This window comes from Vidua chalybeata, chromosome 2 (genome assembly GCF_026979565.1).
Source record: "Vidua chalybeata isolate OUT-0048 chromosome 2, bVidCha1 merged haplotype, whole genome shotgun sequence".
NCBI lineage: Eukaryota > Metazoa > Chordata > Aves > Passeriformes > Viduidae > Vidua > Vidua chalybeata.
The window spans coordinates 3,890,203-3,916,953 of NC_071531.1; the positions used below are offsets into that span (position 1 = coordinate 3,890,203).

Sequence of the window (26,751 nt, forward strand, 5' to 3'; positions counted from 1 at the left end):
ATCAAGTTTTAATGTGAAATGAGAGGGTTACTGCTATCATAATTGTAAAGCACAAGGCTCTAATTTTTGGTGACTTACTGAATGCAAATTAGTTAAAAACAGAAACTGTGGAATCCCATGGGAGAGTGGGTTTTTTTTTTTGAGGTTTTTTTCTTTAGCAAGCTTTTATGCTTTAAACTCCCTATTTGTGTCCTTTCATTAAGATCACCTAAACATTTTACAAATTTAAATGAAAAAAAAAAAAAGACAAAGTCACTGGAAAGCACAAGCTTTAATCAGGCTTTATTTTATGACCCAGCAGCTCCCATAAGTCTTTTAGATTTTGGAAGCAGTGAAGTGACATGTGTAAATGTCCCTCCCTGGGGAAGAGAAGCAAACACTAATTGGGATATTGACAGGTTTAAATGAAGCAGAAACACACGGAGAAACTCTGGCTCCAACAAAAATGAGTACTGGGGAGCAGGGCATGCCGGGACATTAATGGTTTTCATTCACTGCTCACTCATGCAAGTAAATATACTTTTAAGCATGGTGACCTGGGTCTATAACAGCTCAGTTCTGAGCTAAAAAGCCATGAAATGCTTTCTGCTGGTGTGTATAAGAAAGAGGGCTGTGGTAGAGCCAGTCTCCTCTAGCTGTTCAGAGGGAATTATAATTTTATTTCCTACATAGTTGCCAATGGACCAATATCATCTGATGCTGTGATGGCAGGAGCAGACTCTAATGTATTTAAATCAGCAAGACACAACTCCCTCTATATTTAGCAGCCACTCTCTATATGAGTTTATTAGCACAACCAATATAAATATATATATTTTCTGCACATGAACACTGACAAAGAGGTGTTGTTGCATTGGATGAATATTCAAAAGCATTTCCCTGGGCACAGGGGTCAAGCATGCTCATGAAACCCATCAGTGATCCAACACAACTGGTCTTCAGGTGGCTAAAAATTAAGGCTTGTTTCTGTAGTGGACATTGAGGGGACCAAAACAAAGGCCTTCCAGATGGCCATTGGTCTTGTCTTAAAGACAACAAACACGTTCTTATTGATGATAAAAGGATCTCAGGGTGAGCTGATCAGACTTTTGCAACCAACCTTCAGAAGTCCAGGGAAATCAAGTGCTAAAGGTTTGATCTCAAACTCCACATTCTCTTAACTAAGGAGATTCAGAATGTTAATAAATGCTACAGTCCCAGGAAAGACAGGAAAGGAGATTCAATGAGGGAGAATAAGATCCTAATAAAAAGCTCTGAAGATATTTATTTTAGTTTTATCTGGTTTATCCAGTAAAAATTCTGCACCTTTTTAGAGAGACCATCTTAGAATAGTTTGGGAATGGTCTGACCACCTTGGTTGGCTTGTTTCTGCAAAACCAAAACCTTAATTCTTTATCTATTTTATCTTTTCCTTTATATGGTCTAGTTTCTACTTTTACTGCTCAGCATGCCACGAGTTTCTAGAGGGAAAGGGAATTTCAATAAAAGCAGAAAATTTCCAGAAGAGTTGGGAACCATCTTGAAGGCTGTACAGCCTAGGAAAAGCTGATTAACAAATTGACAAAAAATGTTAACAATCAATTAAATTAATAATAAATAAATAAATAAATAAATAAATAAAGTTTTAATTAACAATTTTTTAATACCTGTCCCATGGAAAGAGGGAATTACTAGCAAAGAGAAACAAAGAGGGCTTAGAGAAGCACAATATTTATGAAGATATTAAATGTAATACTTTTTGAGATACAATCACCCATGAATTAGAAGCAGCTCTTATAGCAAAATATAATCAGAAAGGGAAACTTTTCTCACTTTTATGAAATCTTAAATGAGGAACCTTCCTCAGGAATTTGTTGTGATTTTTTACATTCCTTGTTATCGTGTCTTTGCAGTGTTTTATGAAATCTGAATTCTAGGCCTTATGTGCTGAGTATTTTGGGACTGTTTCACTGAATAGTTAACACTTCCAGACAAAAGCAGAGGCTGATAATTTGGCTCCAAGTGCCCAAACGTCTGAGGCCAGAGGAAGAGGACCCTAATTTGGACCTGGATTATAGTTATTTTGGCTCATTCAGAGTTGCCAATGGGCTCATCCAGCTGTGAGCCAGAGAACAGCTGAAAAGAAGTTTTAAAGCTAAATTTTACAGTGCTGATGTTGACAGTACTTTGCTGTACAGGGGCCCTAGAGATTTATCACCCCTATAACTTAGGTCAAAGTATTTTTGTGCCTGCACATGCATATGTGTGTGAGTGAGTAAAAAAAAGGGAAAAACCAGTAAATATTTTCCACAAAGGCAAACAAGGTGAATTATTTTATTACCTGGAAAAAAAAAAAAAAAAAAAGAACAAAGCAACCCTGATCATCTTCTTCCCTTGACTTTCAGCTGCCCCACACATCCCTCTTTTCAATATGTTCTTAAAAAGAAATGTTTCTGTTTCTCTGGAGACCATTTTTACCCCTCAGCCAAGGGGAGGCACCATAAATACTTGTATTTGAGGCAGGAGTAAATTATAGCCATCCATCACCTGGACAGAGTGTGGCACAGGGCTGGGGGTCACTTTCCTTCCCACGTTCCAAGGAGTTCAAAGGACTTGGTTTATAATTTTTTTCCCCCTTTAAATTGTATTTCAAGGGAATAGAAACTCCCATTACCTCTTCCACGTGCCCAAAAGCAGAGGCCAAAATGGCACTGCTGATAATGTAACCACCAGAAAAGGAAGAAGAAAGTCGTGTTTCCAAGCAGGGTTTGACATATTGTAGATGACAGATGCTGAGTGTGATAAATGAAGCAGCTGGTTACAAGGGCAATATCAAAATGCTTCTTTGATTTTTTTTTTTTAAATCAGGTTGTCAAGTGTTTCTTTGTTAATCAGATCCTTGAAACACAGAAACACAAAAGCTGTGCTTAGATCTAAGCTTTGTACCTAAATTATTAAATTATCGTAATTTGGCCTTAGGAAATACAGGAGGTTTAAGGGCTGATTTGGTCATTCTGGGTTTTGTTTTTTGAGTGTTTTAAATTGTATTTCATTATAAAAAGAATAATCACAAAGGTATAGTGTGAGTTTATACACTGTATAACAGCCTCATTAGTCACATCCCCACGGAGATTTTAAGTTTTATTGCTTCTTCTATGATACACTTTAGAGGTTCTTGTAAGTTGGTAGAAAGGTTTTTAGAACCATTTCTGTTGAGGCTTTGGACTGTAAGTTATTTTTTCTTTAGAGAATAGCTAATTTCTTTGACCTAAAACTTTTTATAAGAATGTGGTCTCTTTGAAAAAAGGCATTTCTCAGAAGGCTTTATTAGCTCAGCATTTAAAAATCAGGCGAACGTCCTCACAACATCTTCAAAATTAAAATTCTGGCAGGAAAGGAAAAAAGAAAAAGCTACGCAAATTCATGAGAATTCTCAAAACTGAGTCTTTTTTTCAGCCCAATAATACTGGCAAAATCACCCAAATTCATTCAAGTTAAAAGCACTCTAACGGACATGGATTTCCTGGTGGTCATCTGGGAATACATTCCCAAATTTTTAATTCTGTGAGGAACTGAAGGGATAGTTTTGACACATGGAATATAAAACAAAAGCTTATGGTGCTGTTGAATCAAAGGTAGACATTTCCTTATTCTTAATCCAGCAAAGTTGTCACTAATTGCTAGTTATCTTCTAGTCAGCTTCTTATTTAATGTATTTCCCCATGGATGAATTATTCTGTTTTTTGCTGAGAAGACACTGCTGGAGTGATGGGCAGGATGGTCTTGTGTTGTAGACCCACGCTGCTCCTCCTCTGCAAATAACTGCTCTAAGCAACCACTTTTCTGTAGCTGTAATTAAAAATGTATCATATTACCTAAGACCTTGGAAAAAAATCATCCCAAGATTTAATCTTGAGAAGCTCCTGCATTTCTGCTCTCTTTTAACGGAAGGAAAATCTGTCTGTTCTTTGGAATTTAGCATGAAAAATCCATCGTTGTTGAAGTGCTACAGTTTTGTCCCACAGTGTTTCACTGGGAATTCACAGTGGAAAATGCTGGAAAATGATGTGGCTTTTAAACTTTCCTTACTGGTATGAGAAATTGAAGTAATAACAGCATCAGCAGGATGCCAAACTAATAACTGGATATGAATGTTCCAAAAAGGAAGATGCTGCCACTGTCAAAGCAGCTGCAATTACAACTCCAAACTGTTGATGCCTCAGGTTTTGGCTTTTCTATGTTTCACATTCTGTGCTGCTTTAGTGTGTGGGTCTGGGCTTCACATTATGGGATGGTGAGCTCTGTGCACAGAGCAGGGAGACAAAACAATTCCTGCTCCAGCTGGGCACCAAGGACAAATGATCCAAAGCTCAGGCCCAGGAGCACAAACAGCGTGGGCTGGAGAGAGAAAAACAAGCAGGATGGGAGTGCCTGGGCTAAAGCTGGAATGGGACAATGAACTGCAAGGTGCAAATGGAGCAGAGCTGATCCCAGTGAGAGCCCCCGGGAGCGCTCGTGCATTTTGGGACCATTTTGGTTCCTCTTGGCTGCAGCCCTGGCTGGGCTCTGGTGCTGCCCAAGGTGGATCCATGGAGGAGATCCTTTTCATAAATCCCTGCTTTGTTCTTTAGCTCTGCCCAGCCTCTGCCTTAGGGCAGCCTTCACAAGGCATCACTGGGGCAAAACCAGTGGACTCCCAGTATTTCAACCACTCGTGCGAAGAAAAGGGTGATTGAAGCAGATTGTTTCTCCAGCCCAATTTATTTATTTTTCCTTCTTTTCCCTCCAATAAATGGGTCATTGGTAACATTGAGCAACTTCAGGTCGTGCTGTGCACATCAGGTTTTGTCCTGTCAATTCTAGGAAAGAAAAATGGGGGGCTGTTCAACCAGGCTGCTTTGTCCAAGTTTCCAGATGCAACAATTGTCTAAAAAAGTTTGTTCCGTCTTCCTTTAGCATGGAATTCTGCAACTTGAATTACAAAAGTCTATTTTCAGAAGTAACTGCTGAGACTCTACCGCATCACAATCATTTTGGTTGGAAAAGACCTCCAATCAAACCTTTAATCTACTCGTTGCCTTATAAAATATGTAAAAATTTAAATATATATATATATGTGTGTGTATATATATATGTATGTATATATATGTGTGTGTGTATATATATATATAAAAGATATCTCCTCTGGATTAATTTATTGGATTTTTTTATAAAAAGAAAATTTAAATGGCAAATTCAAGCATTCAAAATGAGACATCCAAGCAGTCTCCAGTGAGACTGTTGTGATCATGTTTGATAATGCCTTGTTTAATTACACAAACATTGTTTCCCCACAAGATAAGTTCTTCTTTAGCAGACTACGTGGTGCTCAGGGTTATGAAGTTGGTGAATGATGCTACTTCTATTTTTGCCTTATTTTTGATCATGTCCTGGATTAGAAAATAGTAAATGAAAAGAAAATAAGTCATTTGGCTAGTCCTTGCTGAATGTCACTTTGGATACTCTCATTTTATACTTTTTCTGTGGCAAAATTAAGGATTTCTAGACTGTTACCTCTCACCTTCTTTGACAGATGTTGTTTTCCTTCACTTATTTTTAAGTGTTCAAGTGGCGTTGCAGAATTGCTGAACACCCCTGAGTGCAACTAAAGCCTTCCTAAAAAATGCCCTAATTGTCTACAGAGTAAATTATTCCTCAGATAATATATGGGATATGTCTGCTGTCTTTTGAGGTTATTTCATAGATTTAAACTCATACTTCACAAAGGTTTTCCAAGGATACCTTGGAATCATCTTAAAGTGTGTGATTCCTGAAATGCTCCTATATTTATGCTGTGTCCTTGACTCAGTTCCTCTGTATGAGCAGCATCAACAGAGTGCCCAGAATTGATCTTAAAAAAAACAGCTCATTAAGAAGCTGAAGTAGGAAAAAAAAAAAAAAAAAAATATATATATATATATGCAACCAAATCTGCAGCACTGAAGAAAGGAAAAGCCTTCTCAGCCCTCTGTCAGTTAAATACATTTTTTTAATACTGCTGCTAACAAATAATAGTCCTTTGATTTTCCATCCTGAAGATTGCAAAGTTGCTGGCAGCTCCAGTAACTCTTCCAATTTCTATTGCCAGCTCTGCCAGTCTCTCATAAATCTCACTGGTCTCTTCCACCCCTGTCTCCAGGCTGTTCCTTGCCTCAGAATTTGCCAGAATAAATTCCGGTAATGTCACGAAGCATCCCCCCCTCCTGCCTGAGAAGGCCCCTGTTGTGGTGTTTAATTAGATGGTGTTCTTTGCAGGAATGGAAATTTGAGGCAAAGAGGTGAAAAAAGGGTCACTGGTAATTTATTGTGTGTACCAGGGCTGAGCGAGCTGGTAACTGCGACTCTGTAAACCTGAATAATGAGTTGTGTAGGAGCGCTGGAAGGTTTGGAACTCCAGGTGGAAAAGGAGAGGAATCTGAATCCTTATCTTAATCTTATTGAATCCTCTCAGGAAGTGTAAAACCAGGTCATCTGTCAAGAATTCCCATGGCATTATTACTGGTAAGGAAAGATATAATTCTAAAGCAGCCTCTGAGATGGTTTTCTCTTGCTCCTTTGGGATCACTTAGAAGCACAAAGTCCAAGAATGTAAACTAAGATGTTACTTTAGAGACTTTCACCTTTAAATTTTCTAAAATACTTGCATGCCATCTCTCTTGGGCTTGCTGCAGGAAGGCTGATTGGCTCACATGTACCTTTCATGTAAAGGAATATCAGCCTCAGAGCAACAGATTTTGAAATTATCACTGAATTATGGAATGATTTGGGCTGGAAGGGACCTTAAAGATCATCTCATTCCCACCCCCTGCCATGGCAGGGACACCTCCCACTGTCCCAGGTTGCTCCAAGCCCTGTCCAAACCTGGCCTTGGGCAGTGCCAGGGATCCAGGGGCAGACACAAAATCTTTGGGCAACCTATTCCAGTGTTTCACCATCCTCACAGGGAAGAATTTCTACCTAAGGTCTAATCTAACCCTGCCCTCTGGCAGTGGGAGCCATTCCCTGGGTCCTGTCCCTGCATCCCCTGGAAATTGTCCCTCTCCAGCTTTCCTGGGGCTCCTCCAGGCCCTGCAAGGCCACCCTGAGCTCAGCCCAAAGCTTCTCCTGTGCAGGTGAACAATGCCAGCTGTGCCAGCCTTTCCTCCCAGCAGAGCTGCTCCAGCCCTCTGCTCATCCTGGAGCCTCCTCTGGGCTCTCTGCAGCAGCTCCAGCTCCTCCCTGTGCTGGGCCAGGGCTGGGGCAGCTCTGCAGGTGGGCTCTCACCTGAGCAGGGCACAGGGGTAGACTCTCAATGGAGGAGAAATTTTGGGTATCTCCCTTTGTCTGCCTTGCTGCTGATGGCTAATTACTAAATTACTAATTACTGCGTGACTAAAGCAGTATTCCTGTTATCATCAGAGCATCTGAAAACAGAGTCTTTTGTGTTACAAAAAGCTCAGCTCTGGAGGTGAGGGTATTGATGGGTTTTTGAGGGAGCTGTTTGCCAGCAGGTCCCACATAACCCTGCAGAGGAGGCAGCCCTGGAGGAGGAAAACTTCTGGCACCTCTGTAAGAAGCAGCCCTTGCTGTCCTGGGGAGAACTGTCCCACCTTTCTGTGCCTGCAGAACCCCGTGGCTCTGGGCAATGATTTTGCACAGCTTCCTTCCAGCAGGAGAATAATCTTGTTTTTCAGTTTGGTGGTGAAAGAAAAACAGGAAAACCCAAAATATAGAGCCCAATAAATCTCCACTTGAGTTCAGGAGGAAAATCGCAGCGTTCAGGAGGAAAAGTGCAGAGTGTGGTAACACTGCCAAAATCCATGGATGGCAAAAAGGGAGAGTTCAGTCCTTGTTAGTGAATAGCTCTGCTATTCTGTCAGCAGCAAACCCACAGGCTGGCCAGGGGCTTGAAATTTTTGCTGCATCATGGAAAGGATGAAAATGAGATTGCTCAAATGAGGCCCCATGATTGATATTCTGTTCCCACAGACATCTTGAGCAACTTTGGCTCTGATTTTCACTTAAGCAGGATTTAATTTGCTAAAATAAGAGTTACACTGGTTAGTCTCTTACAGTCTTAATACCCAGTCCTGATACAAGCTAAAAGGGAGGTGCTAAAAGAGAACTAAACTGTAGGATATTTAAAGGACTGATTACTTTCTGTCTATTTTTAATAAATAAGAGAAAATAAAAATCTCCCAAGGTGCTTAATATTGCCTATTACTGTGCATATCCTGAATTCATGACTAATGCACTTTAATTCAGTCACAGGATGTGCTTTAAACTGTTCAGTGCTGCATTATGTGCTGCACTTGAGATGTTCAAGATCTTAATTATTTGTTCTCTTCAGTATCCCTCACCCAAAAGCTAATGACAAAATCTGTCGTGATGGTATTTTTTATGATACACATAGCTGTGACACATGATAATTTCACAATAATTTCGAGGCACCATGTGGTTTCTTTTGACATTTTGTGACAGGCTGTGTTATCAAGCACAATTGTTTGCACAGGAAACAACTGTAGCACGTGGTCCTTGGGACATTATGTTATCTCCTGATAATGATGTCATTAACATGTGTATACTATAATTAATGACTACAAGAGCGATTCATTTGAGTAAGGCTTATGAATCCATTTCATCTAAAAAGGGAAAGAAAACCTATAATCATTTGGGCTCAGATCCTGAAAGCTACTTACTTGCAACCTGCTGCAGCTACGCTGGGTGACCCGTTAATTGAGGCATATTAACCAAGAAGCATTTATTTCTCAGTTATATTACAGAAGCTTGGATTAGAATCATTATCATAATGATTGTTCTAATAGAGATCAGTGAGGGAAACAGGAACCTAGCAGTGCTCCAAACCCCTTTGTCACCCAATCTCCTACCAAGAGGAGCCAGGAAACAATTACAGTTCATCAGTGTGCACGGTGAAATAATGAAGCTGGAGACGTGGAGAGCAAACCCGCTGCAGCTCTGGCTGTCCCCTCCTGCTCCTGCAGCCCCAAGACAGAAAACACTCTCCTTACATCCTTGTCTGCATGGAAAGCAGGCTGTCACAAGGGCAGCTCACACATGGGAAGCTTTTTTATGTAAGAACCACAGAATTACAGAGTGGTTTTGTTGGAAGGGACCTTAAAGGTCACCCAGTGCCACCCCTGCCATGGCAGGGACACCTCCCACTGTCCCAGGCTCCTCCAAGCCCCAGTGTCCAACCTGGCCTTGGGCACTGCCAGGGATGGGACAGCTTCTCTGGGTACCCTGTGCCAGGGCCTGCCCAACCTCACAGTAGAAAATTTCTTTCTCAAATCTAACCTATTTTCCCCCTGTTCCAGTTTGAAGCAATTCCCCCTTGTCCTGTCACTCCAGTTCCTGATGAATTGTCCCTCTCTGGCTTCCTCGTAGATTTTTGCTGCCATATTTTTGCCAATATATTCGATGGTTCAATGTCTTGATATAAGTCCTGCCATGGTTTAGGTATAATGTCACCACAAACTCAATTCTGCTTCTCCCTGCTTAGAGCTTCCCAAGAAAATAAGATATATTCAGACAGCCAAAATTTGCTTTCAAGCCTGATAATCCACTATTCTCCCTTAAGGCTACACAAATTACACATATATATTTTTGTGTTATTTGGATTTTCAGAAGGTTCTATTTGGGAGTGCAAAATATTTTCATGGAGATGTTTGAATGCAGGAGCAGCCACACAGAAATAACTGCAGGTGAATGAAATTTCCAACCTGCCAGAGATACAGCGCTCAGGAAAGCTGCCTACAATGTTTCTACAAAAATTATGAGACTGCATCCCTGGGAAGATGTTTGAAAATTGTCTTTGTGCAGAAGAGCTACAACTGCTGAAAGCTGGATCATGCTGGATCCTCCAGAAGGATAAAAAAAAGGGGCAGGAGGAAGCCAGGGAACCTTGAGCTGAGCTGCTCCTCCCAAAGGTTAAATTCTGAATGGGGCTCAAAGATGCACAGAGCTCTATCTGGGCTTTTCCAGAATAGAGGTGGTGGGATATTTTCCTGCAAAACAAAATCATCAAAGTGGTTTTGTATTTTTTTTTTTTTTTTGGTTTTGTGTGTTTGGTTTTTTTTTTTTTTTTTGCTTTTTTTTTTTTTTTTTTTTTTTTTTTTTTTTTTTTTTTATGGACAGCAGTCCAGAGGACCCAGCACACCCCTCCTGTCCAGGTGTTTCAGAACTATGCAAAGTCAATCTCTGAGACTTTAACTGCCTTATACATGTAATTTTCATAGAGTCACCGAATGGATTATGAGTATATGCAGCAATAATTATTTATATGCAACATTAACTTTGCTCTGGGGCCTGAAACACTAAACATGTGTGTACTTAGTAGCCCTTCTCACATTTTACCTCCAGAATAATCATCAATGGACTTACTTCAGTGTGCACTAGTTTGTTAAGTTAAAGTAAATAAAATAACTACATGTATTTTCATTATGTAAGCTACAGAATATATATGACATTTTAAAAGTCAAGAAATGCAAAGTCAGAATTTCAGGACTAGTAAATTAGATCAATAATTTCAAGAATAGTAAATTGGAGCAATGTTAGCAACAGCCAATGTAAGAGACATAACAAAGGAGTTAACACACAGAAATGCTTCCCTCTGCCTTAAAAATATGTTTTTTCTGTATTTATACATGCATGTTCCATACATGTACTGCTGGATTTTAAAAATACTGTGATTATATTAAAAATAAGCAAAGTATGATTATTCCTCCTAAAGCTCCTGATTCAGAACTAAGTGTGCTTTTTCTTCCATGCAAAAATAAGAACTGGAAAACCTAATCTTGTTCTACAGGAACCTTAGATGAATCAATGTCTACAATTCAGATATTATTTAATTTTTGATTCCATTATTTTTTTGTAATTGTTGATTATACATCTGAAAAGAGAGGGAAGGGAAGGGAAGGGAAGGGAAGGGAAGGGAAGGGAAGGGAAGGGAAGGGAAGGGAAGGGAAGGGAAGGGAAGGGAAGGGAAGGGAAGGGAAGGGAAGGGAAGGGAAGGGAAGGGAAGGGAAGGGAAGGGAAGGGAAGGGAAGGGAAGGGAAGGGAAGGGAAGGGAAGGGAAGGGAAGGGAAGGGAAGGGAAGGGAAGGGAAGGGATAAATAAAATTTGATTTAAAGCAAACGGAAAATTTTCTTCTCCAGATCATTATTTCCATAATGATAAATGTGCCTGTTTAGGTATCCAATGGTACTTGGGGAAAAAAATCCACTTGTTTTATGGGGAGAGACAAAAAAGGGTACAGATACCCCTGACTCAAACCAGTTGGATTGTTGATAACACTTGATATATTCTAAATTCCCCTTTTCTGGGTATGAAAGCGTTGATGCCCGTGTGAGAGTGCAGCTCCTCAAGGTCACTCACATCTCAGCATCCTTGAAATGCTCCCCTGGGTTAGTTGACATCACTCTGCATGAGAGATAGGCTGACACACTGCTAAGCTGAGCTGCCTTGGTATCAGCAAGCTGGGAGTATGTGACAGATCCCTTAAAAGCACTCAAACTCCTGTGCATTCTGAACTAAAATATCCCCGGATGGGCCCAGGTTAAACCCCTGGTGCTTCCAAGCTCCTGCATTTCACAGGTTCAGCTCGCTCAAACTCAAGAGCTGAAGCAAAATTTGCTTCAGGCTCATGTTTGTTCTCTTGTCTCCTGCTTTTGGAAGTAATTGTAACTATGCTGCAAAAAGTCAACTCTTGCTCCAGAAACAGTGTCCATGTGAGAGGTTTAGAGTTATATAGCCAAGACATGATGCCATTGGAATAAGCTGCAATAATCAGCAAGGGAAGAAATAACTCTGGAATTTGGACAAGATCTAAGGAACTTGGGAAAAACAGCAGACTCAATGTGTATATTTATATTAAAAAGTACATTTGTAACATCTGAAAGGCTTGCTGGGTGTCAGCAAGGCCATGGTAACTGCACAGATCTACAAGCCTACCCCACAGCAAATGAGAGGAAATTCAACCTCTTTAATTGTCAGGTTTATGACTCTGCTTATGCCCATGCTCAGCAGACACTGGGACACCCAGCACAGCCCAGCAGCTGCCAAGCCACTGCTTTGTACATTTGGGCCCCCTCATTCAGAAGACAGACTGATTTATTCTGCTCCTGGGCCTTGACAGGTGTAATAAGCAGATAACAGGGGGTAAAAGCAGATCACAGCCAAGGAAAAAGCCATCCTATCCAAGATAAATAGTGCTTGTGCCAGCCTTCTCCTTCTGGCCAGGTTGTTCTCTCCTTTCTCAGTTTTTGAATACCTCTTTAAGCATTTCTGGGAGGTCTTCCACACTGAGAGGTTTAAGAGCCCAAAGGGAGAGAGTTAACACCTCTATGCAATGCATTATTTTCATCAGATATGCAAATAAAACTCACAAGTCTTCATTCACAGCTGTCTCTCCACTGGGGAGTTCCCTGAAACAGGACTGGGAACAGTCATGGATGCTACAGGGGATCAGCAAAAACTCCTGAGGGCACCCAGGGATTTCTGTGCTCTCCTGCAAAGGTTTTCCTCACTGTTTAGGTGCATTCCCATTTTCCTTAAAAGCCAGGCACTTCATTTAGCTCTTATTTAAATCTCAGACCTGGGCATTTAGCAAGTGGTAATTGGATTTTCCACAACAATATGCAACCACTTATGGAAAGTCTGTTCTCCCTTATTTCAGCTCGGCAAGTCACCACTTAAAAATCTGATAGCAGGAGATTTGCCTTGCTCAGAGTGTGGGTTTATGGCTGTAAGTGCATGGCACGGAGCCAGCTCCTTCCAGTTGTAAATGCAACATTTAGGTTGCATTGCAAAGTAAGACAAAAATACAGCAGAGTGCTGCTTTCTTGCAGAGCACTCACAGTAACAGGCACTTATTTTAAAAGCCAGTTTTGAGATAAGACTGCAGAAATAAGATCTTGCTGCACTATTGTGTGTGTACCTGTGGGCAATTACCCAAATCAATGGCTAGTAATTAAAAGCCAGGAAAAAGAATCATCTAACAGATGCTCCTTCTACTGCTCTGATGATTTGCAAGAAAATGGACTTATGCAATAGCTCTGTTTTCTGTATCTTTCTGATTTTGTGATCACAAATTTATACCATCTCACTTTCAGAAATGACATTAGATCCTTTGAATCCTTTGCCCTTTGCAAGGAAAGAAATGGAAGCAAGAGAACAGGATTGATATCTATCAATATGGCAAGTCTATTAGTAGAAATATGTTCCTGTTAGGTCGCTGATGATGTGATTTTAGAGTTTATTTTAACTAATATGAGAAAAGTTCAGGATGGGGAAACAGAACAGAGAGAACTTGCAGTGCTGACTGAAAGCCAGGCCATTGACATCGCTGCTTTACCATTCATTCCCAAAGGGTTACAACATTTGCTGGAGGACTTTTTCTTGAAAGTTTAAGCCAGATTTGAAGACAACAACAACAAAACCCCCAAACCTAAACCAAATCTAAACAACATATATTTAATTTCCTCAATAGCCATCCTCTTTGCTAAGCATCCTTCAGCAGATCACTGATCACATGAAAGACAACTGTGTCCACACTACTTCTATAAATCAGGGCTCTGGTGAAAAAAATGGCTGTAGGAGCATAATATTTAAGATGCATTTTTTTATATTAATCTACCTTTGGGGATTAAATGTCACCAAATCACCAACAGAACCCAAGCCATTCAATGATTCTGTATTTCTGTGTTGTGAGTGGTCACACATTCATGCACGTGGACACAGAAATATTGGTAATTGAGGCCTTTAATTTCCATAGATCAAACACTGCAAGAGATCTTTTACAGCCTAACAGCACTTTTTTGCAAAATTATGTCTAGGAAATCTCACCAGAAGTTTCATTTGTAAAAGCAGGGAGTTTAAATGTCAATGCCAATCCCTGCACACACTGGGTTGCTCCCATCACCTGAGAACACATCACCTTGTAAAAGGGAATTTTAAAGGAAAAAACCTCTTTCAGAAGTCAAGAATAGTGCTTGAAGCTATAAAATTTATTCCCTCCCTGAAAGATCATTTCTCCTTTCTGAATTTGGTGCTGTGCTCACCTACATCTATAAAATTACAAAACATTGCTTTCCCAGGGCAGGAATTTGTCCAGGTGGAAGCTAAACACCAAATAATTGATGACAGAGAATCTAAAATTATTGTCACAAAGATACGTAACTGCCTGGACAACACAGTTCCTACATGATCAAATATTCCAACTCAGGATTGGAAAAGAAAACAAAAATTGGATGTAAGAATAATTATTCTTTGGCCTAATGGAGACAGTTAAAAAAAAATTGATGGGGTTAGATTAATCATAAGTAATTAGGCCAACAGTGAGAGCTCATTCTTTCATTATCTCCTGGTTTGACAGACCAAATCGATTCATTCCTCAGCCCTGCAGGATTCTAATAAGATTTATCTAAAAATGGAGCCATGTTCTTTGCTCTTTGTTTCTTTAGTTATATATACTGTGAGGCCATGCAGAAATCAATTGCTATGGCCATAAGTGGACACTTCCTTTTAATTTTTATTTTTTTTTTTATAAAAGCAGCATATTCAGATTTGTTCAAGCATCTCATACCCTACAAATATTTGAATGTGCAGTAGGGTGGGAGCTCACATGCACTGGGTGAATCCCAATGGTCAGGGAGGGGCGTGGGGTGAAGGAAACGTTTCCCACAAAGCAGACAGATTGCTGAAAGAAAATCTGCATTTGCAAATCCTTTCTTCTGATTGTGCCTGACATGCACAGCAGGAAGAGGTGTAGGAAGCTCTGCCTTAAATTGCCCTGAGTGCAGCATCTTCAGCTTGCAGGCAGCTCTTCTTCCCACCTTGCATTTCTATTCCTTTTGTGAGCCGCCCCAGATAGAAATTTAATTCTTGTTTATGTTGATTATCACAGACTCTATGCACTGTTCTCACACTGGGCACCAATGTAAGATTTTCCCAGAGGAATATGAAAAAAACCACCACACAATTTTTGGAAAACTATTTTTAAGATGAAAAGAAAGTACTACAAAAAAAAAAAAAAAAAGACTCTTTACGTTTGAAGGCAAAATTGCTTTCTTTAAAAAAAACCTTAAAGTTGCACTGATGGTGTTGTAAAAGATCATATTTGGCTGATAGTTACATGTGATACCATTTTTTTAAAGAAATGAACTCTTATCCTAAGCATAAAATATTTGCATATAAACTACCTTTTTTTACAGTTTTCTTTTGCTGCAGGAGAATTATACAGAAAAATGTAACTGACTTGGCATCTGTGTCCCTTGATACTCAAATGTAGTTTATGTCCTCCACATTTCTTCAGATATTGTGAAATAATTTTTACTATTTTTGTTATAACTCAGTTTAGGTTTTCTTTCCTCAAGTCAAAGAGAAGGATACAAAATATTAATAAAGAAATTAAAAAATGAAAAACTATAAAGAATTATGATGCAGGTCCTATGACAGCATTCAGTAATTTTAAAAAAGAGTGAATAACCTTTTGAAATGTAAGGTTTTTACTGAAAAAGACAGTGGCTAAGTAATTCTAAGTGCAGAAGAAGCTGATATATATGAAGAAATATAATTGAAGAAATATATATGAAGAAATATAATTTAAGACTCTATTTTGGCTGTTCAGACAGCATACTGCAAATCCTAAACTCATATAAAATTATAATGGGGAGCTCTGAGGTTTTGTCCTGCTGGAACAGGGTTACTTTCTAAATGAGATGCACCTTAAAGCTGGCAAGACTGGCACAGACAAAAAGAGATGAGGGAAAAGGAAAAGGAAAAGGAAAAGGAAAAGGAAAAGGAAAAGGAAAAGGAAAAGGGGAAAAGGAAAAGGAAAAGGAAAAGGAAAAGGAAAAGGAAAAGGGAAAAAGGAAAAGGGAAAGGAAAAGGGAAAGGAAAGGAAAAGGAAAAGGAAAAGGAAAAGGAAAAGGAAAAGGAAAAGGGAAAAAGGAAAAGGGAAAAAGGAAAAGGGAAAAAGGAAAAGGAAAAGGAAAAGGAAAAGGAAAAGGAAAAGGAAAAGGAAAAGGAAAAGGAAAAGGAAAAGGAAAAGGAAAAGGAAAAGGAAAAGGAAAAGGAAAAGGACAGTGCTGTAAGAGCTACCTTTTCTGAAGTGGAAATAGTCACGTGTACTGCACATACCCACTAATTTAATTTACATCCCACAATTGCTTTACAATGCTCTCTTGGTTTAAGTTTATTTAATCTTTGTTAGCAAGACATAGACCCAGCTTTTGATGACACTGCAAATATAAAAATAAGCTGCAATATATCCTGCATTCATTTCCTCCCCCAGAAGCCAATATTAAACCCATCAAACACACTGCAAACAACTCCCACCTCACAAATGAAAGTAATGTATTCACAGCAGCATTTGTATTTTAAAATATTACTCAGAAAAATTAGTAGGTTTCATAGCATGAAAATCCAGGTAAATGTACAGATCTAAGCATTAAATAAAGGTAAATATTCAAGGAAAATCAAGACTTTAAACCTATATCCATGCTGCATTTGAAACCCATTTGATTCAGGTAAACAGTAAACATCAACACTCGATTGTGGGCATGGTTAGTAATTAGTCTTTACTCCTGTATCACAAGAATTGAAAGAATAAAAGAAATAACTTAGGAGAACACTGTCCTAACACTATTTGTATTAGCACCTATTTTGTGCAGCTGACTTTGAGATTTAGAAACACTTTGTAATTTTAAGAAAACATCAGAAATAAATATATTTGAAGAATTTTTATTTTATAAGAGTCGTGTGTTCTGACAAGAATTTCTGGGATAAATGTCCAAATGCAATTACTGTGTTCTCTTCAGCACAACAGGGACAGGAGCTCCTGGAGCTGAGCAAGGGCCTGGAGCATCTCCGTGCCCAGGAAAGGCTGAGGGAGCTGGGGCTGCTCAGCCTGGAGAGGAGCCCCAGTGAGAGGGGCCTCAGCCCTGGCTGTTCCTGTGTGTCCCTGTGTGTCCCTGTGTGTCCCTGGCTGTCCCAGTGTGTCCCTGGCTGTCCCTGTGTGCAGGGAGCTGAGCCCAGCAATTCCCCTGCACAGGAGGCACAACTTCTGCCCTGGGCAGAAAAATTGTGAACAGTGACAAAACTCGAGGAAAAGGCCTGAAGCTGAGCCAGGGGAGGTTCAGGCTGGAGATCAGGGAAAGGTTCTTCTCCCACAGGGTGCTGGGGCACTGAACAGGCTCCCCAGGGCAGTGGTCATGGCCCCAAGCCTGCCAAGAATCTCAAGAAGCATTTGGACAACGTTCTCAGGCACAGGGTGTGACTCTTGGGCTGTCCTGTGCAGGGCCAGAGGTTGGACTGGATGATCCTTGTGGGTCCCTTCCAGCTCAGGATATTCTGTGATTCTATGATTCTAAACCACCAGTAAGAATAATTCCCAGAATATTTCCTCCCAGCTTAGAACATTTTGGGATTATCGCTTATTGCATTCGAGCACAGTAGAAGAATCGTGCCAAATACAATATACTGACATTTGTACTTTCTCAGTGATGGTTATTTTGAATGGATTATCTGTCTAGCTGGTATCAGTCCCTGCCACACCACCACCTCAGCTGAAGGAATAGATCAGATATTATTTTCAAGACTTGTTTCAGCAGTGTTCAGAGACAGAGGAGCTGCAGCCCTTGATCTGAAATGATCTCTGTGGCACGGAGTTTTCTGACCACAGCTGGCCAAACCTGGACACAGAGTTCATTGCAATCTGAGAGCCACATAATAATAAAGTGATAGAAATAAAGTGAGTAAGTGATAATTTGACAGGACACAAGAAATATTAATGTTGAGGAAGGAGAGCATGCTAAAATATCTGTGATTTTTATAGTACTAATCTCTTCAAGAAAGGGAGAAAATAAAACAGCAACTGCTGAATCCCATCCCTTATGAGGCTTTCAAAAAACCACGAAGATGCGAAGGCATTTGAAAGACTAAATTGTTACAATTTTCTTAAACTGATTATTTTTCAGGAAAGCCTCAATAGTCTGCATCCAGTATGAAAATTTCCCCAGAAAGAAAACTTCTGAAAATAAACCTCACCCATGCTCCCTTTTGAATGTTGCCATTTGGGCATCAAAAATCTGAGAGAGACAGCTATTTTGGAAAAAAAAAAAAAAAAAAAAAAAAAGGCAATAAATATGGCACTGTTGATACAGCAGAGCCTGTGTGTGCTTTGTGGGGGAAAAATCTGCTTCACCTTTCTGCTGGAAACATTGCTGTGCAACCAGCCTTGAAGACCAGAAAAAGGGCTGCTATATTGTTCAAAAAAATATTTATTAACAAAAGAAAAGAAAAAGAAAGAGAGATAGAGAGAGAGAGAGAGAGGGGTTCTTACCTCTCCTCTCCTCCTTAAATGAGAGCATTGCAAAGATTTGCATACAAACCCACTTGAGTATTTGTGCTGCAGCACATCTGGCAATTATCTTACAGGAGAATTGCCACGGGCTTGGCGTTACCGCGAGGAGCAGGGAGCATCTGAAGGCACGGAAGAAAAGGGATATTCCAGCCTTCTACCAGCTACCTTGAACATGCTTCATGTTTAATTTCCCTCTGTTGCCAGAGGCGCTGTGTTGTTATGACAGCTGATCTGCCATGGAATAGCTGTAAAGGAAAATCAACAAAGGATCGCTCCAGCGATTCTCGGCGCAATTTATCGGCGCTCGCGTCTGGCGGCTGCTGCCGCCTGTCGGGGTAATGACACATGATGGGTGATTAAAGTGCAAGTCCCTAAATCAAAGCTGTGCCAGCAGTTTGAAGAGGCAGAGAACAGCATTTAGACCCCTGTTCCTTTCTCGTTGTGGGAGGACCTCGTTAGGGAAAGAACAGGGCTGTTTTGTTAACAAGAGGGAGCGCTTGCATCCGGGGAGAGCTCTTGTGGTTCCAGGATTCACTCATGGCGTCTTTTAGACTGTGCATTTCATGAAAATAAACAATCCGAGTTGTGAAAATGAACAATTAGATTTGTGAAAATAAACAATTAGAGTTATAGGACCATGGAACACTTTGGGTTGGAATGGACCCTAAAGATCATTGAGTTACAACCCCCCTGCTATGGGCAGGGACAAAAAATTAAAACATAAAGGGCATTAAGTTCATCACCGCTGACATGGAGTTGGGCAGTTTATTCACAACCTCATGTTTAATTACCTTTGATTACCAAGAAATTGGTGGTAAAAGAAGGAGAGAGCTGCCTGTCATGAGGGCAAGGGCAAAAGTGGGCAAGGGCAGCTCATCAGCTCATGCTCTGATTGGGGCATGAGAGGAGCTGCAATTCAAGGAAATTATTTTTTGTTTTCTTTGCCTTTGCCCCACTCTTTCATTCTCAGGACACATGCAAGCCATCTAGCTAGAGATTTTAACCAATTTTGGCTAACTTTGTCCATTTCATAAAAGTGTACCGTACTTGAGATAACTGCAAAATAAGGATGAAGAATCAAATAAATGAAAAAGCTTTTTTTTTAAAAAAAAAAATATGGCAGAATGTCAGAAAAAGAAAGCAGTAAATCAGGGCACACAAAAAGAGAAGGGAGCTTTTGTCTTGTTTTCTTTTTTTCCACAGAAAATAGTATTTACAGACCATGGCACTATGAGAAAAATGGAGCAAAGAAAGATTAAGAAATACCAAAAAAACTGGGCTCGGGTGAATTTGACATAATATTATTGCTGTCCTTCTTATAAGTGTCTTTTTGAGGTATTAGAGACAGTGATTTTAAGCTTTCTTTACCACATATCATGGATAATCTATCTTTGCACATGTAGAACACACAATGCCACCCTTACTGACACCTTGTGGGATACATGCATTTTAATGAGAAATTGGCTTTTATACACAAACAAAAGTAGCAGCCGAGCTGATCTCAACATTCCCGTGCTCTCAGCAAGGAATTATTTTCCCAAAGACTAAAATGAGCATTTAGAGGCACCCTGGTGAGCAGAGCACAGTGAGTTCTCCATCACAGCTTGCTGGCTTTGCTGCTGGTGTCGCAGCAGAGCAAGGTCTGGTCACATGGAAATTGTCCCTTTATCCTGCCTGGATAAAGCTTCACAGGCAGAGCTTTCCATCCATCTCAATAAACAAATGCTGCAGTGCTTCAGCCATATGGTGGAACAACTGTTAGCCTGAAGAGGAGAAAAGAGCTCCACACCACTCAGTCTCCATCCACAAGCATCTTCTGGGTTTATTTGTGTTGGTAACCAATGTTATATTTTATTTCTTTTGCAGTAGCAGGTGTGATTGAGGTCTCTTTGCTCCATGAGTTGTCTGAATATGGTGAGAACAAATCTGGCCTGGAGGAGGTCACGGTCAACATGGGCAAGCAGCAGTGTAAGAGAGGAAGGGGCAGCAGAACAGACGTGGTGCAGGAACAGCCTCCATGTTTTACCAGTTTTACCAGGCTGCCTTTCACCATCAGCCTCTTCTCCTGTTATTCCATCAGCTCTTGTCATAGGCAACAATTTTTAAAGTTTTTTTTTTTTTTTCCTAGGAAAACTTGGCATTGAAAGAATTAGCTGGGATTAGCATGTTCCTGCTGGAAGGAGCTGTGGATCTGACTGACAGCTTTAGGTTTATGTATTAAACACACATAATGCCAATAGCTAAGAAGCATATTTGAGGGGAAAGTGAATGAAGCAATTCTCTTTTCTTGGCAGACAGGATTTGCTGGATATGTTTTGATGATCAGATTAAAACTTGTGAGGCTCCACACTGTCACAAAAAGAAGTGATAGATTTAAGAAGGGGCAGGGCTAACATGGTTGCCTCCAACAGATTATTTACACAGGAAAATGCATGCCTTAATGCAAGCTTGCTTTTCAGGAGGTAATTTTTTCAGGACACCATTCTATCACGTTATATACAGCCCCTAAAGTGGAATTAGGAAGTGTGACATTTATTCAGATGAAGGCAGGCAGTCTGTTTTAAGCAGTCATCTCTTCCCCTGTGACTCCCAGGCAACCTTTAAATAATTTTAGTTCTTCCCTTCATGTTAAAGGCTCATTATCCTTTATAGAAATTCTTCAGAAGTCTTCTCATCCCAAGCACCAGAAGTCATTTCTCAAGACAGCACTAGATTCCTTGTTCCAGATCTCTCGTAACTTTTTATTATTGTGTGTCTTAGTGAATATGGAATTTGGGAACTACTAATCCTTGAATCACAAGAAGAGAAAAATTCACTGGTCATGATTTTTATGTCCATTCCTTGAAAAGAAAGTGAGCAGGATAATAGCTGATAAATGAAAATTTTCTGCCCTGTGGTTCCTGATTCAGCATTGATGCTGGCAGCTTGCTCTTTTCACATTTCTGATGGTATTCTTGAAACCTCTCTTTTACTCTCTTTCTTTTCTTTTTTTCTTCTCTTTTTCTTCTCTTTTTTTCTTTTCTTTTCCTCTTTTTTTTTTTTTTTTTGCACTCCCTTCTCATGCAATCTCCCATTTGCATGAGAATTTGGATCAGCTCCTTACAAAGTTAAGAATTTGGATCAGCTCCTCTGACACCAGGCTGTCACTCAACAAACACTGAGGCACTAAATAAATGTATATTTGGAATTATTACAATTTCCCCCTTAACACTAAGGGTCTTGTTAAGCAAGCCAAGCTGGTATATAGCTTGACATGGGTTTTTACTAAGAAAAAAAATCCATCCATTTTAGAGGTAGTAAGTAATGGAAATAGATTAAATCAATTTTCATCCTGAACTACTGAAACAAAAAAACTCCTACTCTCTTTTGACAACAAAGGTCAATATCTTTTTTGTTTCGATACAGGTGACAGTGGAAATTCTGGAGGAGTAAAGCATCAGCTCATTTAAGAGATTTTTTCAATAAGATCTATGAAAGGTAAAACTTTATCCAGCAGAGTTACTAACAGAGTAGGTAAAAACTTCTATCAGACATGGAGGAGAAGAATCTCCTGTGCACGAGTGGGTTTATTTCCAAGTTCAGTGATGCCATCAGTGGTTAGCACCTGCATGCATGTGGCATTTGTGGCACAAGGAACTAGAAGTGAAGGAATTAGGTGTAAAGGGACTGCTGCCATGTTTTTCTTTCTGAGGGCCAGTCTAATTTCATGATCAGTGACCAAATCCATCTAAGCCACTTTGCTTTTTCTATCAGTTTTGAGCTACTGCTCTTGGATAACCCATAAATAGACTGAAGGAAGGTGGGAAGGCAATTTGTCACAAGGAAACCACAAAAATATTCACCAGTGCTAATCCTTGTTTATGTTTTGGGAGCTGTTTCTTACTTACCAACTCTGTCACCCAGAAACAACTGCATGGGCCAGGTCTCACCCTCTACATCTGCCTAAAGAAGGCATTTAGGGTGACCTTGTGGAGAAGGATCAACTAATCAAGAAAACCATGAGTTTCATGAAGGAAGACCAAGGTTTTTTATCTAGAGGAGGACTAAATTTGAGGACCAAGGTCCAGGAACAGGATCCTGAATAACCACACAGAAAAAGGAAACAGTGAATGACGAGAGAGATGAAAGGCAAATCCAAGCCCTCACTTTGGAGTCAGTCCACCTGACTAGGTACAAACATTATGAGCCACAACCATACCACCAGAACACGGGATCCAGCCATAATGCAGCTCATTTCACCAGAGCATCTTGTCCTTAAGGAGTGTTTGAAGGAAGCTGAAGCTCTGCCCCTTCCACGCACACCCCAGCACTCTCCCAGTGCTCTGGAGTGGACTGGTGTCAGTGTGGGTGTGTGAGGGGCACAGGCTGCTCCCTGCTATCTCAGAGCCAGAGGGGTTTTCATTAGATTCAAACAGCAGCTGGCTCCCCAGGGAAGCTCCTGCTCTTATTTGATAAGGGATGCTCTTTTATCACACATGAAACTGCATGCAGTGATCAGACAAGCAGCGTGCACGGCTGCCAAGCAGAGGGAAGCTGGCTCTTGGTAGAATATTACAGCAGTGCCTCGCTCCTGCAAGTGAAGATTGGCCCAAAAATAGCCAGTTCTGCAAACCACAGAAGCTGGAACTTCAACCAGCCTGCAGAAAAAATGTCCAATTCATATATTTGCTGGAGGGGTCATCATGTTGTTTTTTAGAAGATGAAGTCACTATGGTATATTATAGTGGAGGGGACATCTGAGATATTGGGACTTGCAAATGTTTGACACTCTTAAAATAACTTAGTTATTAATTCTCAACAACAAACAACACCCCTCAACCTAAACAGTAATGGTCTAAAGTTCTCTATCTCCAATAGAGAATAAATTCTATTTTCCTCCTTTCTGGACAAAAAAAAAAAATCCTTTTACTTTCAAGGGCAGAACTTTTTCAAGGTAATTGGCATCCCAGAACTTCAAAGCATTCTGTAAATCTTCAAAAACCCTACAAACATGAAAGTACATGGTGTGGTAACCTCCTTCAATACTGGTCTGACAGGTCATCCAGGAATATTTGGCACACTGATGTGTTAAGTCCCTTTTTTTCTCTAGTGAGAGAAATTATATTATCTCTACACTTTTTTTCCCCATTATATTTCCTCTATTTTCTAAACTGTGTTGATGTTTCTAGGAATTATAGCTGACATGCACTTGAAAATTTGACTGCTTTTGTCTCTTGTGCCTGGCAAGTACAGGTAGGTTGAGCTTGTGCAATTAGATGGATTTTCCAAAAATTACCTGGCTAAGTCAAAATAACTACTGTGGTTGTATCTGTAAAATCTGAGAGTATGTTGTAATATCTTGTGATATCTACCTATAGTAATTGTACCTATAGTTTCCATCTATGATACATTGAGAATTGATAAAGTATCTTTTTAATCCACATTTCCTTCAGCTTCTGAGATTTATGACAATTTCTGTGAGTATTTCTCCCTTGGTTTTTTTTTTTTTTTGGTACCCCTGAACAACTTTCTTATTTTCCCTTCATGACTCAGGGACAGCTTTCAGACCTGGTACAAATTTACTTTTCTTCCTCTACCAAACAAAGGTTTTTATTAACCGTCCTAACTTCCAGGTCCTACCACACGCAGCTGAAAGCCAAAATTAAGTCAAAAACCAGCAAACCCGACCTCTTCCATCCCAACCCCCTTCCCTTCCCTTCCCTTCCCTCCAAACTAAGGACGCAGTAAAGCCTATTTTCACTCAATGGCAATATCTGGATCACAGAGAAGCGTTTCAGTTCTTACTTTTAACAGTGAGGTACATGGACTTGCTGACGTCTGCTCCCACATCATTGCTGACCTTGCAGAGGTAGTATCCACTGTCTTCTTCCAGCACATGTTTGATCAGCAAGGAGCCGTTTGTGAGCAGCTGGATCCGACCGTTCAGCGCGATCGGCTGGAACTGGGGAACCCCGGCACCTGCAGCAAGAAACCCGTGGAGAATGGTTAAAAAGCATCTCATGTCTTTATTTTTAACAAGGGACAAGATACAGCTTCCTGTTCTTAGAGGCTCAGTGCAGTGAAAACGGCTTTTGACATCATCAGAATGAACAGGGTGGTTTGTTATTGTCTTAGGCTGGGGGTGTGTGTTCTATCACCATCTGTCAGAGGTGGGGCAGTTCTCTGCTGTTCACTGGGCAGTTTTTTCTTGATCTCTCCCACAGCCAATCCTCCCTCCAGGAGATCTCTTCTGTTCATGGGCCATTAATTATTAATTATCTTCTGTTCATGGCCACTGAGTGTCCCTGCATGGCTGAGAAAATTCCATCATCCCATGGGGAGATGCTGTGCCCAGGGGGAGGAGCCAAATATTCCTACCTGGATACAATCTGACCTGGGGAACACCACAGCAGCCTTTGCCCCCTGCATTCCCAGAGGAGCAGCTTTCTTCCCCACTGCATTCCCAGAGGAAGCCCAGGCCCATCTCCAGCAGCCCTGGAGCTCCAGAGGAAAACTCCAGCCTTGTCCAGGATCCTGCTCCAGCAGAAGCACAGCTGGCACTGCAGGAGGGCTGAGCCACCATGGAATGGGACTGCTGCCACCACCCTGACCCACAGGCTGCCAGGGCCTGCTCTGACTCTGGCAGTAGTTTTTCTTTTTGTACTATTACATTTGTATTTATTTTTAATTTTCCTAGTAAAGAACTGTTATTCCTACTCCCACATCTTTGCCTGAGAGCCCCTTAATTTCAAAATTATAATAATTCAAAGGGAGGGGGTTTATATTCTCCATTTCAGGGAAGACTCCTGCCTTCTTTAGCAGACACCTTTCTTTTCAAACCAAGACAGTTATCCGAACTGAATTCATTGCATGAAAAGAAGGAATGCAACAGCAGCAACAATTTGCCCATTTTAAAGGGGCAAAAGGAGAACAGAGCAGAAGAACCAGGAAGGGGGAGAGAGGAAATGAAGGTTTTCGGCCCTTTCATGGGTGAAAAGGCACATTTGTTGTACATTTAGAGGCTGATGAATTATTGACGATTACAGCTGAACGGTCATGGCAGTATGCATCCCTAATGCAAGCAGCAAATGAATTTCTTATGACTGAGAGGGATGTCTGCTGTAGTCAACATGGCACACTCAGGGGACCTCTAGGCCCTTGTTTATGAAACCCTGGATAACATGGAAAACCACATCAGTGACTGTTCCTCTTGTTTCCTGCTACAGCTGATGGACTGGTGACACAAAAAATCTCTGTTCTGCCATGTTTGTAGACAGGATTTTTTGAGACTATTAAAAAAACCTCCAAAAATCCACAAAAAAATAAAAACCCCAAAAGCTCAGATCACTGATCAGACATTTTTGGCAGCACTGTAAAAATGGAAGGTCCATAAAAACAGGAAGCTAAAGATTTTTGTATTAAGTTTTAAGAAAAAATATACTTTTCCTTGGAAATAAGATACTGAGTTATTTAGGGAGCAGGAAACAGGATCCTTCTGTACTGTCACCACAAGTTCAGGTTCCTTCAACAATAAAGACTCCCTAAATGTATATTAAGACACATTTCTTGTGAAATAGGGGTTTACAACCTACTTTGGCAGCAGGACATGGGATTTTTCAGGAAAGTCAAAAGGTGTTCTTCTTCAATGGAATTCTCTTACACCACCTTCTGTACACAAATTTAATATCTGTCAGCATTAATCAGTATAAACAGTTGGCTGAGCCAACGCAGAAGGAAATACAGTGAATAAATATTATGTGGAACTATTTAGTGTAACATGGTGAGCTACAATGAATACAACATCTAGAATATAAAAAAAAAAAAAAAACAACAAAAAAAAAACCCCCCAAAAAAAACCCAGACGTGCATATGAAAACCACTTCTAGTCCTAGAAGAGTTTGCTCTGGGAACTTATGTCTACACTGAAGGCCTGGTGATCAATACTATGAACTTAAAAATGTTAAAATTATTATGTTTTCTTACAAAATTCAGTTGCCATTGATGATTTTTCCCCTATTGTAGTCCTATGCATGTCCCACTTTTTCTTTTGTCATTTTTTTTCCTTGAGCAAGACATTTTTCCTGTCATTTAGCTGGAATGCACATTTATGCTTTACTAACTGTAGATGCCTGCCATTGATTGCCCACTCACTTCCTGTGTTCCTTCACATGAAAAATTGTGAGAACAATTTAGTGTTCACAGAAAGGAAAGGGCTGATACTCCTGAGGAAAGCTACTGGAAAAATTTGTGCAGCAGTTTGCAGATTTCTTAATCTGTGCACATCTTTTTAGTGCTATTGCAGCCAAAGTCCTTCCTGAGCAGGAGAGAATCTTATCCCGTACATCTGTGTGGATGAGTCTGAAAGGGGATTTATCCAACTATTCTATGATTCC

General features: G+C 40.3%; 1 protein-coding gene across 1 annotated transcript in view; it reads right to left on the minus strand.

Annotated features, from left to right (window-relative positions):
• The window catches only part of DSCAM (DS cell adhesion molecule), a 446,344-nt gene that overhangs the window by 121,086 nt on the left and 298,507 nt on the right, over positions 1 to 26,751 (minus strand). The window contains exon 11 of the mRNA XM_053936664.1: positions 24,164 to 24,337. Within this exon, the coding sequence (XP_053792639.1) occupies positions 24,164 to 24,337 (174 nt within the window). The remainder of the gene's footprint in view (positions 1 to 24,163; positions 24,338 to 26,751) is intronic.